General features: G+C 39.2%; 2 protein-coding genes across 2 annotated transcripts; both read left to right on the top strand.

The window, feature by feature from the left end:
* Window positions 1-1,047: 1,047 nt before the first annotated feature.
* LOC141795030 (uncharacterized) lies at window positions 1,048-3,342 on the top strand. Its single transcript, XM_074675768.1, has one exon. The coding sequence runs from the start codon at window positions 1,183-1,185 to the stop codon at window positions 2,056-2,058; it is 876 nt and encodes a 291-aa protein (XP_074531869.1). The 5' UTR covers window positions 1,048-1,182; the 3' UTR covers window positions 2,059-3,342.
* Window positions 3,343-4,699: 1,357 nt separating this feature from the next.
* slc22a15 (solute carrier family 22 member 15) lies at window positions 4,700-16,773 on the top strand. The gene is made up of 13 exons (XM_074676484.1): window positions 4,700-4,873; window positions 5,793-5,942; window positions 6,037-6,169; window positions 8,123-8,287; window positions 8,484-8,613; window positions 9,216-9,276; window positions 10,096-10,262; window positions 11,973-12,113; window positions 12,720-12,805; window positions 13,558-13,660; window positions 13,769-13,841; window positions 14,702-14,860; window positions 14,953-16,773. Exons 1-13 carry the CDS (start codon window positions 4,790-4,792, stop codon window positions 14,974-14,976), a joined length of 1,476 nt encoding a protein of 491 aa, XP_074532585.1. The 5' UTR covers window positions 4,700-4,789; the 3' UTR covers window positions 14,977-16,773.
* Window positions 16,774-16,828: the final 55 nt, after the last annotated feature.

Raw genomic sequence — 16,828 nt, 5'->3', positions numbered from 1 at the left:
GGTAGTCACACTGAAGGTTTTTACAAGTGGCAGAGGAGCTTGATATTTATGTTAGTCATTTTTATTTATTTTTTTTGTTAATGGGGCATTTAAGTTTAAACGGGCTTCTTGAATACATCAAGAGAAACATTATAAGCTTTTTATCCAATACTTTGTTTTATTTATATTTGTCAATAGGTTGCTCCGGCTGAACCATTTATCTAACTACTTCTTTCCAGGGAAAAACTGTTTTTTATAAATAATAAGTTTTGTTTCTATGGATAACTTAATAACGATGAATATATTTTACGTATAATAAGTATTCCACCATGGATTATTTCAATTTCTGTATTAAGGACGTTCAAATTAACTTTGAACACTCGTTTTCATGAATGATTCTGTATAAGGTAAAGATCGTCGAAGTAACCCCTAAATCTAGTTAAATGAATGAACTTGTATGATATAAAGCAGGTGATGATGACGCTCGGGCTTCCATTGAGACAAATCCCAAAATCGCCCAAAATAATAATAATTATAATAAAATATATAAATAAATAAATAAAAAACCATCAGACCGCCTTAGCTTAGCTAAGACGAGGTACAAAAAAAATCTATCGGTTTCGGTGGTGTACTGACCGATTTCGGAAATGCCGGTAGTACACGCCAGAATACATAATTTAACACAAGTAACTATCATCACCACCCTACAAGTCCGATACACTAACGGAAATTTAGAGGAAATTTTCAGAAGTTAATTTTGTAGTAGCGTTTTTGTTTTATTTTTCTTGGCCGAGCACTGCGGTTGTCTTGCTAAGGAAACTGCTAGCCAGCTTGCTGTTGTTGATCAAGCCCACAAGTATTAATGCCTGAACATATTCAAACTTAATATTTTTTGCTAAGTCACTAAAATTATGGTATCTTCTCTGGAAAGTAGTTAAGAATAGAAAGTGGTGAAATTAAAGACATTTTTTGGATGTTATTATCGTTTAACCTTATTTTTTTTTATAATTTCAAATCAGGCATTAACAGGAACAGCCTCACATTTCCGGACCAACGCCTTTCACGGCTTAACGGGCTGTCAGTTGCTTTTGTCAGCGAAAAGGGAAGGGTGGGAACCCTGAAACACGCTGTGGCGAACCTAAAGTCGTCTGTTTTGTTGCTATGAATGTCCAAGTTCTTACAGATCTGACTTAATTCGCGGAGATGAGGAAACGAAGTGTCTTTGGCCTGCTGGTGGGGCTGCTTTTGGCGGTTCTGGACTTTTCTCTCGCTGAGGATATAATGGCGTACTTTAAAGTTGGCGGCGAACTCGAGTTGAAGCCTACATTCACAGGCCGCATCTCTAACATCTTATGGAAACTTAACGGAGATCTGGTCGCTGAATGGGTGGAAGACATTGTCTCATTGGATTACTACGGCAGATTTAAGGAGCGCACTACTCTGGACACAACAACTGGAGTTTTGATTTTGAAAAAACTGGATACATCTGATGAGGGGAAGTATACGGTCGAAATCAACAACAAGGTCCATCCTCAGCGCTTTACTGGCAAAGCCATTACAGTGGTGCCCAAGCCCGATGTATGGGTACAGCCCCTGAAGTGTAATGCTGATATGGACAGTTGTTCGCTGAAGTGTGAAAAAGAAAAGGCAGCCATCGAAGATGCTGGACCTATCGTCTATGAATGGAAAGAAGACAACGGTAAATGGCAGCAAAAGGGCATGAACATTACAATCTCAAAGACTGCCGACGCACATATTAAAACCTTCACCTGTAAGATGAAGAACCCGGTCAGCGAGGAGGAAAGTGATCCCAAGGAAAATGTTTTCTATAAAGAGCCAACCCCACCAGATGTTGGGCTGGCTGTGGGTATCACCATTCCTGTTGTCGCAGCCTTTATATTGGGTATTTCGGGGTTTGTTTTCAGGAAGAAGATCCTCGCATGTTTGCCTAAAAGACAAAATGGGGAGGCTACTAGAACTGTCAATGGAAACACCCTTAGCTCTCCACCTGATGGAGATGTGAATGTACCACTCAAGGAGAACTCAGACTTGACGACGGAGGCCCGAGAAAGTGCCTGAACATGGAGCTCTTATCTTCTGGACACAGCACCGGATCTGCTCTCTGCTGTATTGTCCCCTGACTTAAACTGCCCCAAATACATGTTTGGAAAAACTTGCCTTACGGTGGAGTTATGTGCACCTTTGACTGTTACTTAAGCAGAAGAGTGTATGAGTAATTGCACTTAGTTTTTTTTTATTTTTATTTTTTTTAAATTATTTTTTAAAAACAGCCTCTTGTACATACCGCCATGAGTATAAGAGCTGGTTGACATGGGCTTAATTTTAAATGTGAGCCATGGAAGGATGCATGCATGTTGAGCACATCAGACAGCAAAAAAAACAAAAAACAAACCCTCAAACTGTTTGTTCAGCTTCATGTCAGACTTTAAACTTGCAACATTGTACTATTTAGTTTGTTTTAATAAAAATGCATACAGATGTGGAACATTAACATGTTCCACATTTACTCTACTTAGCTATGATAAAATCTGGTTCAACTTTTATTGTTGTTTATTGCGTTTGAACTGGGTGGAAGATTAGGCTGAATCCTGCATTGAAGAACTGATTGTCAGGTGTCACATAATTGGGCCATTTTTTGTACCTACTGAACAGAAAAGGTCTGGATAAATATTCACAACTAATGTCAACATCTGCATATCATTTTCTTATGCACAGTATTTGATATGAATTTCAGTTTTACTAATACTTGTAACTTTTATTATACATTCAGCTTGCTCATTTAAAGTCACTGGAACAGCAATTTATTGTTTATATGGGAATGTGTGTGTATGCGTGCGTGCGATTGCGTTTTTGTGTGTGTGTGTGTGTGTGTGTGTGTGTGTGTGTGAGAGAGAAATTTATCCTGTTCCTTATAGAATGAATTCAGATATCTCCTAGTCCCATAGCTGAGTTTTCCTATGGTTTTTCAATATTTCTTTTAAAAATGTGTGAATTGTAGTCTAATGTCGATGCTAAAAAATAATAAACTCAACAAAGAGGAGGCAAATTTAAACACAAATGATAACAAGAATTTTTCCATTGCTTCATATTTTGGCCTGATCATCATAACCATTAAAAACTGCTTCTCAATTAGCTTTGCTGGTTAAATAAAAGCTAAATGAAATGAAATAAAGGTGGTCTGATGGCAATTGTCTGTCCTGTTAATCTTTGCGAATGTGCCATTTCTAGGGATGCACGATATTGGATTTTCTGATATGTGGATATATCGAAACCCCTTTTGGCCGATACCGATTCCGATAATCACAAGTTCGTTTGTTTTTTTCACTGTAAAGAAAGCTAAGTCTATCCTGTACTGGAATTTATATGTTACTCTTATTGTGACGGTCTTATTTGTTTAAGAAACACACATAAAACAAGACAAAAAACATTTGATTTTACCATAAATAAGAAATGTATTATTTTTTCAAACTCAAGACATTCAGAATTGAAATACAGAAAAATAATTTCTTTAGATCACATGAACTTTAAATGTACAATGCATTTTTAAACACAACCAAGTTGCATTTGATTATTTTAGAGCTACTGTAACAACCTGATGACAGACACAGAGCTCTGCAGTGCAAATAAATGAAGTGCTACATTTTATTTAAGGAGCTTATTTTTCAGATGGAAAATAATAATAATCCTGACTGAAGAGCACCCTATCGGCTGTGCTTATCGGCAGAAATTTTCATACCTGCAAGATACCGATAAACGTGTTTTTAAGCTTTTATCAGCCGATACTGATATTGTGCCGATAATATCGTGCATCCCTAGTCATTTCAATCCTGACTTGGCTGGTATTTGTTTTCTACTTGTCTGTTTGCAAGATGCCAAATTTCACCTGTAAAACAAAAAAGTTTTCTTTTTGCAACAGCAACACCTCTGTCTTCTTTTCAGCAATGTGACCTTGGCCCAACAATTAACCCAGAAGAGTTTAAGAAAAATATTTTTGAAGTAAGTCAGGAGTAGTCCTTGGGCTGCAGTGTGTCCAGAGAGGTGGCATGGAGCAGCAGGTTTTTGCAGATTTAGGACCACACTTCTGGGAGAGCAATAGTGGGACTTCTTGTTTGTTGCAGCGGCACCTCGTGCTGACTCAATCAATAAACACTAACAACACATAATTTCCTGCTTAGGAGATTTGTATTCACAATTGTGATACAAAATAAAACAGCTAAGAGAAGGTAAGGAGATTCCACAACAGATATACTATCTTGAGCAACACATTCATTTATTAAAGAGTATTACACATTAATGTACCACATTGCAACAATTCAGTAACTGTTCCTTATTAAAAGAATAGGATTAAATAACAGTATTATTGATTTAATACACCTTAACCATGTTGATATGGTAAGTTATCAAATAAGCTTGCAAGATATGTTGACGACAATATCTGGTTTGGGTCATGCTCCAGTCATTTTAATGGGCTTCAATAGTAAATGTCACTGTCAAAAACACATTTAATTTCACGGAAGTGTTTCTCGCCAGTATGATAAAAAAAAAGCCAATAAATAAATTAGCATTCGATTTCCGACAAAAGTCTTTTCCTGGAGGCCTTGAAGAATTGAGCTCAGCTAATTCACTTGTAGCTACATGCTACATGTGAATTTGTCATAGTCGCCATTTTTTACATATCAACAACATGACGCAAGCCGAACCCGGAAGTGAGTGCTGCTCACTCTTGTGCAGCTTTTCTGTCTCTGGTGGCGATGATAAACCAGGGAACAGTTTGTCCGCCCCACCTGGGATGGATTTAGAAGAGGCTCTTCAAGTTGTCGGGGAGTTTGGACCCTATCAGAAGCGTGCAGTTGCTGTCCTTCTTCTCACACAGGTATATTTTGAATGAATATGTGTTTTCTCTGAATGCTACAGCCCTGGTGATGTTGTTGCTGTCAGCAGTAACGTGACTAGCATGACGTGGCTATGCTAGAGTTGCTCTAAAAATCCGACTGCGGAGGCACCAATTGAACGAAGCTGTGATATTTAGTCAAAAATGTCTCCACAGCTAGGTCAGAGTTTAGCATCAATGTGTGAGAGCAGCAAGTGAGCTAATCTGGGTCTGAAACCTCAGCATTGTATGAGAATGCTTAAGGAACAAATGCTCCTCAGCCTGTCAGCCTGCTGGATTGCAAATGAGGAAGGCTCCAGCTTTTGATATATGAACTTTGACGGCAAACAGTATCGATGTAACTCAAATGTTTTTAGTAAACTATAGTTTACGTTAAACCATAGTTTACTGTAATGTGAAGAGGGCTATAGCTCTCTTCACATCAAATACGATCCTTTGTTTTTCACACCGTGTTGTTTTGACACCTGTAGGCTCTCTGCTAGTTTGTTTTACTCATTGTACAACTTGTACAGCATTCGAAGATAACCCGACCATGCAAACACCCTCACCCCATGGCCCCTTGTAATGACAGGTCTTTGTAAACAACAGCATGTATTTCAGATATCTGTCAAACTGAAAATGGCTCTTGTTAAGATGTTAACCAAATTTATAATGTTGTCAATTTTGTGAGAGCTTATGTTGACTGCCTGTCTTAATGGTTACTCATTGGTCTAAGTTTGAGTTCTTATGGAAGGAATCACATAATGCAATTTTAATCTAATCTAGATTTGCAGGGTCATATGAATTCATATCTTAGTGTTCATGTTTTTTTATTTTTTTAACTTAATGGTAGTTGTATTGGTGGTGATGGTTAATGCCATTCTTGTTGAACTGTCAATGAACTGTTAATTATGTGATTTAGTTGTATATGGCCTGTCAGTCCATGCTGATTGTCTTGATCGGATCTACACCGCCATACCGGATTGAGCAGCAGGACGAGGCCCCCTCCACTCAGCAGGAGCTCATCCAGCGCATCACTTTCACAGAGGACACTGACTCTATAGTGACAGAGGTGAGGGAGTAAAGGTTCAAATGCATGTGAGATTGCCATTAAAACAAGAGTCACAAGTAAAGCTGAAGTGGTTTCCTCTGTGTGTGCTCCCCAGTGGTTTCTCATCAAGCAGCATGCCTATAAGGTCAGTCTAGCTGGATCGCTGTTCTTTGTCGGGCTACTGGTGGGAAATGTCTTCTTTGGGCCTCTCTCAGACAAGATTGGAAGAAGACCTGTCTACTTGACAGGTGAGAGGAGCTACGGACAATTGTTTGGTTTTTTTTTTTTCCAACATCATATTTATTGTTTTAACAAGCTTAATACAAACACATCAATGCACATAACAAAACTGTCTGCATAAAAACTGAACATCACTCAGGTACACAAACAAGGGTCTTAAAGCATAATAATAATGATTTTTGTGTGTAAAAACAAACAAGCAAAGAAAAAAAAAATATAAAAAAAAAAAATAATAATACAAAAAATATTTAAATAAATAAATAAATTATAATAAAAAAAATCTCTATATATACATACAAACACATACACATACACATACATACATATACACATACATACATATACATACATATAGATAGATGTTTTTTTTTTTTTTGCAAGAACATGAAAAATCCGGTTTAGAGATTTAAAACTCAAGTTAAAGATTTCCTGAGAAAGCAGTTGAGATTCACAGTCTGAGTTTGCAGTGGCAAATTTCTTTAGTGGGAAATTATGGCGCCGTGGACAGTCGCCCCGGTGTGTTGGTGTGCATTGTTTTGTCTGTTTTTGTGCATAAACTGGGTTTATGTCAAGATACACAGATCTCTTTTTTAAGTAGTTGCTCAGTTGCTTTTCACGTTATTTCCTTGTTAACTGTTTGCACCAATACACCAAGTCAACTTCCCTGTATGTGAAATGTACTTGACAATGAAACCTGATTCTGATTCTGATTAGGTAGCCAATTAAAACGGTGCAGACTGGGGTTTTTCTTCCAACCCTGAACACACATACAGGGCACGACCTGAAAAGAGCTAAAAACAGAGAGTAGACTTGAGAAGAACAAAAGCTTCAACTCTATAACCTTTATACCAAAAACATAGTTTAATAATTGCAATATAAAATCTGTTAACCTCACGAAAACAAACAAACAAAAAAAAGATTGATTGCATCCTTGCCGTTTATACTGCACCTATTTGTGTATGAAAAGCATTAGAGCAGAGTTTCCTCTTCCTTCCCCTTACTTCCAAAACGAATGTACATAACTTCTATAAGTGCCAGAGTAAGGAGGCCTTTGTCCTCAGAGGTTGCTAAAATCAACAAGAAAGGAACTTTTTCAGTATCATTGTAATAACTTACTTTATTCAGTACCATTGCAGTTCAAACAAGCAAGTGGGAGGAACCTTTCAACCTTGGTTGAATGTGATTCAGAGGAGTTTTATGCTGGGAGGTTAACATGTTCAGACACAAACAGGGGAAACAAAGAGGGACAGGACAGGAGAGAGCTTGTTTATCTCTGTATCAGATTCAGCTGTGGTTCTTTGACATTATGTATGAAAAAAAAATGAGGAAACGTTGGTTCATTCCTTAGAGCTGCAGTATAAATTGACAGAGACTATCTATGATTTTTGGAGGAAAATAATAATTACATATTTCTATGGTTAGATGAAAATAGCAGCTTTTTATGTAGAAGCCAAAATCAGAGGATATGTTGTGTTAGCTGCTTTGAGTTTTGATGTTGTCTTCTTGCCTGTCTTAGGGCTTTAAATATTTCCATTATTTTTATCTATATTTTGTGCTTTCTGTTCAATCTCTCCATGAATCTTCACACTGCATGCAGTGCAGACAAATCAACAAGCATAAAAATGCAAACCAAACCTGTAAAACTGTTGAGAGTTGAATCTCAGCTGCAGGTGTTAGACCATCTCAGTGTACTGCATCATCGCAGGTAACTCTAAAGGATGGGCTGATCAGGCTGAGTTGTCAAGTCACATTCATTAAAGCTGTTAACATTCTTTAAATTTAATGACAAACTGTTTTTCTGCACTAACCGGTGCTGTCACTCTGTCACAATCAACTTCCAAGAAGTTGGCTCGTTGAGTTGTTGTGAAGCTGATTCTGAGAAATTCACCAATAGATAAAATAACTCTTCTGGTCAAAATCAGTAATTTTCCTGATCTTTCCTTCTTGTCTGTCTCCCCAAGGTCTTTTTCTGGAGGTGGTTTTTGGTTATGTGACTGCCTTTGCACCCAGCTATGAGGTTTTTGCTGGGTCCCGTCTTCTTGTGGGGCTGATGAACGGCGGCATCGGCCTGGTCTGCTTTGTTCTCACTCAGGAGTATGTGGGTAAATCCTACTGGGCCATGACAGGTAAAAACACAAACATATTCATCAGTGTCACCTTGTTGTGGCTGCTTGATTTCAGCTTTAAAAAAAGGCCAGAGTTTCAACTGTGGCAGGTTATGGATTTTTTTTTGTCTTTTTCACAAAAATCAAAATGATCATTGTTTTTGTTCACAGGACAAACTTTGCTGTTCTGTTGGATTGATTTTCTGTTTTTCCTCAGGCACATTGGCCAGCATGGCCTTTGCCATCGGTATTGCCTTGTTTGGAGCCCTGGGATACTTCATCCAGCCGTGGAGAAGCCTGGCCACAGCTGCAAACTCATTGGGTGTCCTGTTCTTCTTGCTGTCTTAGTGAGTAGAAACCTCAAATTTACGGGTTGATACCAAAACATGAATTAGGACATAATGGTAACTTTCAGATACATCCTTTTTTCAAAGTGATTCCTTTAAAACGTCTGGTACTGGATCAGTAAACAGTTAATGCCATGTTTCCACTTATGTATACAAGTGGTGTCTATAGATCTGTAATGAACAGATGACACTTCTGATCTTTTTAATCCGGCTAGCTCACTTGTTGATTGACAGTGGTCTTTGAATCAAGGGAAGTTTGCAAGTTAGCAGCCTGTTATCTAAGCTAACACACTGTCATGGTTTTAATAAAATCTGCCTGAAATTATTTTTTTAAACATATTTGAGGAAGCAGACTTAAGACAGAAACATGATGGAGGGAAGGAATTTTGCAGTCACATGGGGACTCAGAGATTTGAATGGACTTCCAGTTGCCTCACCTCTGTTGCCTCACATAGGTGGATGTGAGATGTAGCACTGCAGCAGCATTGACTCACTGATAACACTGACATCGTTCAAAGCAGCTGTGTTACATGTTGTTTAAACTCAGTGTAAAGAGAAGCATACATGGTGCACCCTGTAATCTCTTCTTTTGGTTTCTCCAGCAATCTCCCAGAGTCTCCTCGTTGGCTGTACTGTCAGGGCCAGACCCAGCAAGCAGAAGAGGTAAATATTTGTAGCATCAGGATTGATTACTCTTTATAGAAATACTCCACTTTGTTTCATGTCAACGTTTCCACCAGATTGGTTTGAATTGATTTCTAGTTACAGATTATGTATACAAATGTAGCACCCAGGGTTGGGATCAGAGTGTTCTGGTTTTAATTTCATAGCATAAGTAGCATCATCTGCTCGAGTGTCAGCTGGCTCTGACTACACAGATAATCAGTTCTTTGGGGGGAGGGGGGCACCATCAGTGATGATGAAATCACATTGTCTACAAGAATTGTCCACTGCATGACAGTTCAGAAGCAGATAATTGCAGATAAGTGCGAGCTAAAGGTCCCATCTGAGATGTTGTTTCTACCCATGGAGTTAATACATTTATGGAAGTCTTGTCTAAGAGTCCATTATTGCTAATTACTGGCTATACAAGCAGCCCGCAACATTTTGCTGCCCCTCTCAGAGGCTACTGATGTTAGATAACATTTGATTGAATCCAAGTTTGCATTGCATTTTGTATTAACGTGACTACTCTTGCTGCATTAGTGTCTGTGATAAACTAAAGTCTAGAGGATGATGATGTAATATGGCTGTTAAACACAAATGCATGACAAATACAGATTAATTCCATTTGCTTCAACATTTCAAACTCAAAACAACAATGAAGGGACTGGTATGCCTCTTGTCCTAAGTGTAAAGAGAAACATCAGATACATCTGCCTGTTACATCTGTGTGATAAAGTTGTAGCTCTGTGTGAATTAACTCCTGTGTCAACAATGAACAGCAGCGCAAACATATCCAGTCACTGTCTCATCTTTTAGGTTCTGCGCTACATGGCACAACAAAATGGAAACGCTGCCCCAAACCTGATGTTACAACGTGTCGTCACTTCTAAAGTTGGTGTCCCCGACAATAAGGGCACCGGCGTTATGCAGCTGGTCATTCATCCTGTCCTCCGCATTAGGACCATGGTGCTCATGTATGTCTGGTGAGTTCACTGTGATAGAGGAACAAATTTGTTTGCAGCCACAGCCTGAAGCTTCTGAAAGGGGCAAGAGGAAACGCATTTGGTTGATTGACTTCAATGGTAGGCGGCAGCAAACTCAGACTTCAAACTTCAACTACAGGACTTCTGCAGTTGAATGACTATTTCTGTCAGGTTTCATATGCCGTCACTGATGGTACTGCTGCTAATTCAGTGCTGCTACTGAGAAAAAGTGAACTGGAGTTTTCTGAGTTGGGCGTCTTACAGCTGCAGCATTTGTCACTAACGTTCATGTTTAACACAGGACTTGGGTGAGCTCACAAGTTTCTTGACATTTTGCCGGGCACTCAAAACTGATAAGAAGAGGAGGAAATTCACTTGAAGTGGTTAGCAGCCACTAATCACACCAACAACTGTAAATGATTGGCCCCTGCTAACCGCTGCAGCTGTGGGTCTTATTCACAAAGAGGAATGTACCGATGATATCCATGAGCTAAAAAACCCATAAAACTCTGCAGCTCTTTGCAGTTGACTCAAGTATTTTTAGAACAAGCTTGATAGGGGAACTCCTAACCATCTGTGGGCCACTGCATGACAGATGTGTGAAAACATCCGCACATTACGCCCATCTCACTTCCTGGAGTGAGTCAGTACAGAGCGGCTCATTCAGATAAAGGAAAATAATTATAGTACTCCTACGTCAAAGGTCAAAGATTAAAGGTGACTTTATTGTTCCTACGGGGTAATTTGTTTGCAGCTAGAGACAGACAAACGCATAAACAAGACAAATAAAGACGTCTAATACTCCTCCACATCAAGTACATTTAACATGAAACATGAAGCCCAGCAGAGATTCTCCAGCAATGTGATAAGAAACAACAAGAAGATAAAAAAGATAATAGAAAAAAATGATAAAGTGCAGTGCAAATAATGTGCAGTGCATGGACAAGCAAGATTAAAGGCAATTTAAGTGACCACTAGCAGCAGGTAGGAATGAAACTCGATGCCTTTTAGTCTTCACCACAGGTAGTCTGTTCTGTTTGCCTGAGAGCAGAGCAGAAGACTAATTTAATGTAAAGGGGATGATCTGAGCTCTGCAGGATAGAAGTCGGCTTTCTGACCATCTGCCTGCTAGAGGTTGCTCAGCTGGACTTGGCTCCTCCCCGCATTCTTGCTCGCCACTGTAACCAGACTACCAAGTCTGTTTTTATGGACTAGGGCCATATCACCATACCAGGTAATAATACAAAACTTAGAACCTCTTCAACAGAACTTTAATAAAGGAGGGTCATCGTCTCAGAGGACACATGTGTAAAGGGACAGCTCTTCAGTGTGGGGGTTGAGTCTCACACAGCTCCATCTTTAACCCCTGATATGTTTTATTTTTCTTTTCCTGCTTGATTGATATGAACATTAGAGTATCTGATTTTGGTTTGGTTTGTCCCACACTTCAGTCACCTTTTTCCATTGAGTACAGGGCTTACTGTAAACAAACTCCTCTGCAGGGCGAACAGCAAGATATGTGCAGATAAAAATCCAAGTGAAAATCGCAGAACAGTTATGTGAGCTACAGAATCATGCTTTTACTAAATCATAGAATATACCAACACTGCAAACGGCTGAACCATCACTCTAACCCTCTACTTGAGCTTTGTTCATAGTCAAATCCTCCTACGTGCTCCTAATGCCTGTGTTTTTATGTGTACTTTGCAGGTATGCCTGCAGTCTGGTTTACTATGGTCTGACCCTGGGAGCCAGTGAGACGTCTGGCAGCCGGTATGTGAACGTAGCAATGTACGGCCTAGTGGAGCTACCCGCCTACCCCCTCTGTATATACTTCATCAACAAACACTGGTGAGACAGACAACAAAATGAAACCAGGAGAGACAGGTCACAGGGTTTAATTCTTCTTGTTCTCCCTGCAGGCAAACTGAGGCCACAGCTCTCCTCTTAAAACGTCACTTGTCCTATATGGAAGTAAAGAAATGTGTAATTTTTCATCAAAAGCAGTGGTTTCTCATGTACTGCTGGAACTCTCAAAGCACTTTGTTTTCACCTAAATAAAGCGTGGTCGTTCTGCTTACAGGGCGTGAGGCTAAGCTTCTTCTCTCCTCTGGTTGAAACGGTTGCTGGATGGGTGCAGGCTTTAAATTCAGAGAGTGAATTTGTTCAGGTGGTTGGTGGGTGGATGATTTTGACAGATTTAGATGATGTTGGATTAACAGAGGTGTCCTCACACACCTGTGTGTTTCATCTCTGTGTCTGGAATGGTTGTCGATGTATGTAATTATAAGCCGACCTCGGTAGACTTAGTGTTTATTAATCATTATTTTCTGAGGCTCTTTTCCTTGTTGTTCAGATAATTTCTTGTAGCTGGGGTTTGTTCCTCTCATTTTTGTCCACTCTTGCCTTTTTCTCTGACTGACAGACACTATATTTAATTTGTGTGTTGTGTCACAGGGCTGGGAGGAGGAAAAGCATGGCTAGTTTCCTGTGTCTGGCTGGCTCCGCCTGCCTCTGCACCATGCTCATCCCTGAAAGCACAGGTGAGACACTGAGACACGTCATGATGAATACTTCTGTTACCAATGTGATTGGGCTGAAATTACAGGGGTAAAACTTTCCTGTGAGTTAAACTGGATTTCCTGTTTGGCTTTCTTTCTTATACCCCTTACACCTTTTATGTTAAAGCACGACAGTGAGAATATGTGTCACTAATGATTCAACAGTATCAGGTCATGATTGTGCAATCTGGACTCTTACCTGCATGGATTATACAATTGGATTTATTTCTGTTTTTTCTTTTCTTTTTTTTCATAAATTTAAACTTCTAATTTAACATGTTGACTTCTGAGAAAAACACTCACCATTGTGCCAAGAGTGAACCAAATCTACAGGTGTTCTCTGACTCTAGACAAGAAAGTCACCATCAGGGCTGGAAACGTGAAATCTGCATATGAATAAACAACAAAAACAGGTTGCTTAAATGTTAAAAAGAAGCCAGATCATTATGTGAATACTACTACTTGAGCAGTTTTCATGGTCTCCTCTGAAAGGAAGAGTGACATGTTCAATCCCACAAAAATCCTGAATAAACAGAATGTTGAAAATCAAATACAAAAAGGAGGATTTCTTCATTGTGTTACTTTTGTTAGAGCTTTTAGAAAATAATTATCCTCAGACATCCAGGGCTGATGACGTGATCAGCATCCAGCCAAATATTCACTCCTTGGGGGTTGGGATGGAGTCAGTACAACAGTGTCAAAGGAAAGATGTTGGCTTTATTTGTGTTTGTCAGGACTGAGTGTGACGTTATTGGCTCTGATGGGAAAGCTGATGGTCAGCGCGGCGTTTAACATCGCCTACGTCTACACCTCTGAACTCTACCCAACGGTTATCAGGTGAGGCAACCATAAATGAGTGTTTTAAAAGTGTGCTTTGAGTTTAGGTGTTAAGATATTTCCAGGTCTTTTCTTAGTGTTTTTAATTTTCTTTGGTGTGTGTTGTAGAAATGCAGGTCTGGGAGTGTGCTCCATGTCTTGCAGAGTTGGGGGGATTATTGCACCATTCGTTCCCTCCATGGTAAGAGCCTTTTGATTTGTAGTCTAACATCAGCTCACACTCTCTCTTTGTCTCAGTTTGATCTGATATGAAGTTTAGGAGTCATCTTTAGTAACATGTGCTTTTAATTAACTTAAAGTGGGCTCCAGGAAAAATACAGAATGACTCAGAAATTTTCCAAAAAACAAAAAAACAGCAGAATGTGAGCACTCAAGGTTAGTTTTCACAGCTGAGCAGGAACTGAGCAGACAGAACGAATGGTGTTGTCTTTCCTAATAAAAATGACAAATATTGGTCACTTCTTTGCAAATGTCTCATTATAAAAAAAGCAGTTTATAGTAGGAGCATGATAGTTTATATAGCTCAAAGCCACGCCTCGACTGCCTCATTCAGAAACAACAGAGTAGCAGAGTAGTAGATCCTGTTTTTAGAAAAAAACCCAGTGTTTCATAAAGTTAAAGGAAATGTGTTGCTCAAAAAAATCCCTGCATTATCAAATAAAGTCAGCAGCGGCCAAGGCCATTTGACTGGGGAGAGCAGGGGAGTTTTATTACACAAGACCTTGTTATCACAGGGAAAAGACAAAGAGTGCTATTTCTCCAACCCCTGTTCCTCCTGTTCAGCTGGAGTGTAGAGTCTTATTCTCTCAAAAAACTTCTGATATTTTTAAGATTAATCCAGGAGAGTCAGGTCCCGATGTCATAGGGTGAAGTTTGAGTTTCTGTGTTCAAGCATTTGATCCAATGTCAAACAATAATCTGACAGACTTCGCTCTTTTTTTTTTGCTTTTTTTTTGCTTATTGATGAATACGGAGAAAGAGTATCACCTGAAATAAATGCTTAACAAAGTGTGTCTGTGTGTGTCTGTGTGTGTCACACAGAGGGCTCTTCACACTTCCATGCCCTTCACTGTGTTCTGTCTGAGTGGGCTGTCAGCAGGCTGCCTCGGCCTTCTGCTGCCTGAAACCCTGGACAAGCCTTCAGCGGAGACACTAGAGGAGCTCAGTTACCCCACATACAGCCGAGTGTTGGAGAGCAAGGTGACAAACACTGTTGTGATACAGGGGAGTAAGTCAATTACAGCAGCTTGTCTGATCTCACTCTGATCATGTCGTACCTTTTTTGTTCACAGGCTCTTTTGCGCGAGGATGATTGATCAAACCACAAAGAAAGACAACTCATTCCTACTGAAACTGCTGCCTCAAACTGGTGTACTGTGCCTTTAATTAGGCAGATGATCTAATCACCATCACTTTTTATGTCTGTTACTTTGACATTTCCAAGGCTTTGACAGGGACCAACGCTCTTTCTGCAAATACAGGACAGAGCATGTTTAAAGTGACTGTACCTGTTGTATTTAGTTTCATTGAGAAGAAAAACAGTCGACTGCTGCCTTTATTCAATTATCTGAACATGGTGCTTGTGCCTTGTGTGGAAATAGAAAAAGGAGACAGAGCACAGATACAACAGGACAGATTTATGCCTGACATTCCAGAAAAGCTGTAAAGCCTAATCATTTAGTTTGCTGCTGGCCAAAGTGCTTTGAAATAGTATGACTACTCCAGAGCATCACAGACTGACTTTTATAACACAATGTAAAGGTGGCATGTCCATGACAAGTCCCTAAGAGCAATGAGGCATTAAGAACAATGGATACTGAATAAATGTTCACCATAGTTAATATTGTGTAATTATGTATGAGGCTGCCTCTTGATTCAATCAGCAGCAGTTAAGCAGCAGGCACTGTTTGATGAAAATTTAGCTGAGTGTAAACTTAACTGAACAAGTTACAAAACTACCCATCAGTATTTAAGGATCACATTTCATTGTGGTTGTTTTCATAAAGGTGCCAAACTGTCTATGAATTTTGCCTTCTCTCCCAGACACCCGGACCTGTTAATGAAACTAGTAATAACGGTTACAAAGCAGTTTCACTGCAGAGCTCAGGGTTTGTCTGATCTGCGGGGAACCTTGGTCTATAAGAGAAAGCTGGTATCAGGTGTATTCACTCACACTTTCTTTTTCAGTTTGATGCATGGACTGCTCCAGAACTAAAAGGGCAAAGTTCACTTTTTCTCATGAGTTTATTGAAAGCTAAAAGAGAAAGTCTTTTTTGTTGTTGTCGTTCCTCACTATGGGATTTTAATCACAGACACACAATTTCCAGGAAGTGCTAGGTTGAGACTTAAGATGTTTACACAAAGCAAAAAAAAAAAAAAAAATACAGTTAAGTTGTTTACAAAGCAGAACTTTTATCTAGTTCATGCTGACCAATCCAGTTTAGCTCATGAGTTTTTCTAACCTTGAGTCACACTTTAGATGTTGCTTGTCAGAAAGGAATTCCTGAGACGCCCTGCACCCTCAAACTCCCACAGGCCTGTTGAAGAGAAAAAGTGGCTGCATGAAAGTTTAACATACACCAGCAGATCAAAAACACAAGCACTAACTTAAATGAAATTGCCTTTCAATGGCCATATTTTTTCTCTTTTTAAGCTTGAGTTACAACAAGAGACACTACAATTGGAGGGTCCGCCAGGAAAAAATAAACTAAACTGTGAAGCAAAGATTGATGTATTTGTAGTTTCTTGGTCATATAAACAAAACCAACATGTTCCATCTCTAGCTGCAGGTTTTATGTTTGGTTATCATTGATCAACATCTTGATTTCTTCTAACTAAAACTCAATACAGATTAATGAAATCTATTGCCTTCGGTGCCTTCAACTGTTCAGTAAAGATATTTTCACATCAGTTGACGAGTATGATTGTGTTGTGATTTCAGACATGAAAAAAGTTGCCTGAGATGTTTAAAAGCCTTCATTTTGTACTGTCTCTTCAATCACACAACAGTGGAGATCATGTAAGCTTCACTGCATGTACTTTGATTTTGTTTTTTTAAATGTTCAACAGTCTATTTATGTGACAAGAAGTAAAAAGTTCAAAACATCCTGTTTGTTTTATGATGTCTCATTTTGTAATCCTAGGTGACATCAGGTTAGATGCATCACT

Source organism: Halichoeres trimaculatus, unplaced genomic scaffold, assembly GCF_033239565.1.
Source record: "Halichoeres trimaculatus isolate MK-OKI-2021-1 unplaced genomic scaffold, fHalTri1.1 fHalTri1_scaffold_8, whole genome shotgun sequence".
Classification (NCBI taxonomy): domain Eukaryota; kingdom Metazoa; phylum Chordata; class Actinopteri; order Labriformes; family Labridae; genus Halichoeres; species Halichoeres trimaculatus.
The sequence above is the reverse complement of the archived record's forward strand: the minus strand, read 5'-3'. Positions and strand labels throughout refer to the sequence as shown.

What these genes read in the sequence shown, in the direction of transcription:
- LOC141795030 (XM_074675768.1), top strand. Translation starts at nt 1,183, where the DNA reads ATGAGGAAACGAAGTGTCTTTGGCCTGCTGGTGGGGCTGCTTTTGGCG.
- slc22a15 (XM_074676484.1), top strand. Translation starts at nt 4,790, where the DNA reads ATGGATTTAGAAGAGGCTCTTCAAGTTGTCGGGGAGTTTGGACCCTAT. An exon ending in CTGTCCTTCTTCTCACACAG is followed by an intron (nt 4,874 to 5,792) that starts GTATATTTTGAA and finishes TATGTGATTTAG; the next exon opens with TTGTATATGGCCTGTCAGTC. An exon ending in ATCCTACTGGGCCATGACAG is followed by an intron (nt 8,288 to 8,483) that starts GTAAAAACACAA and finishes GTTTTTCCTCAG; the next exon opens with GCACATTGGCCAGCATGGCC.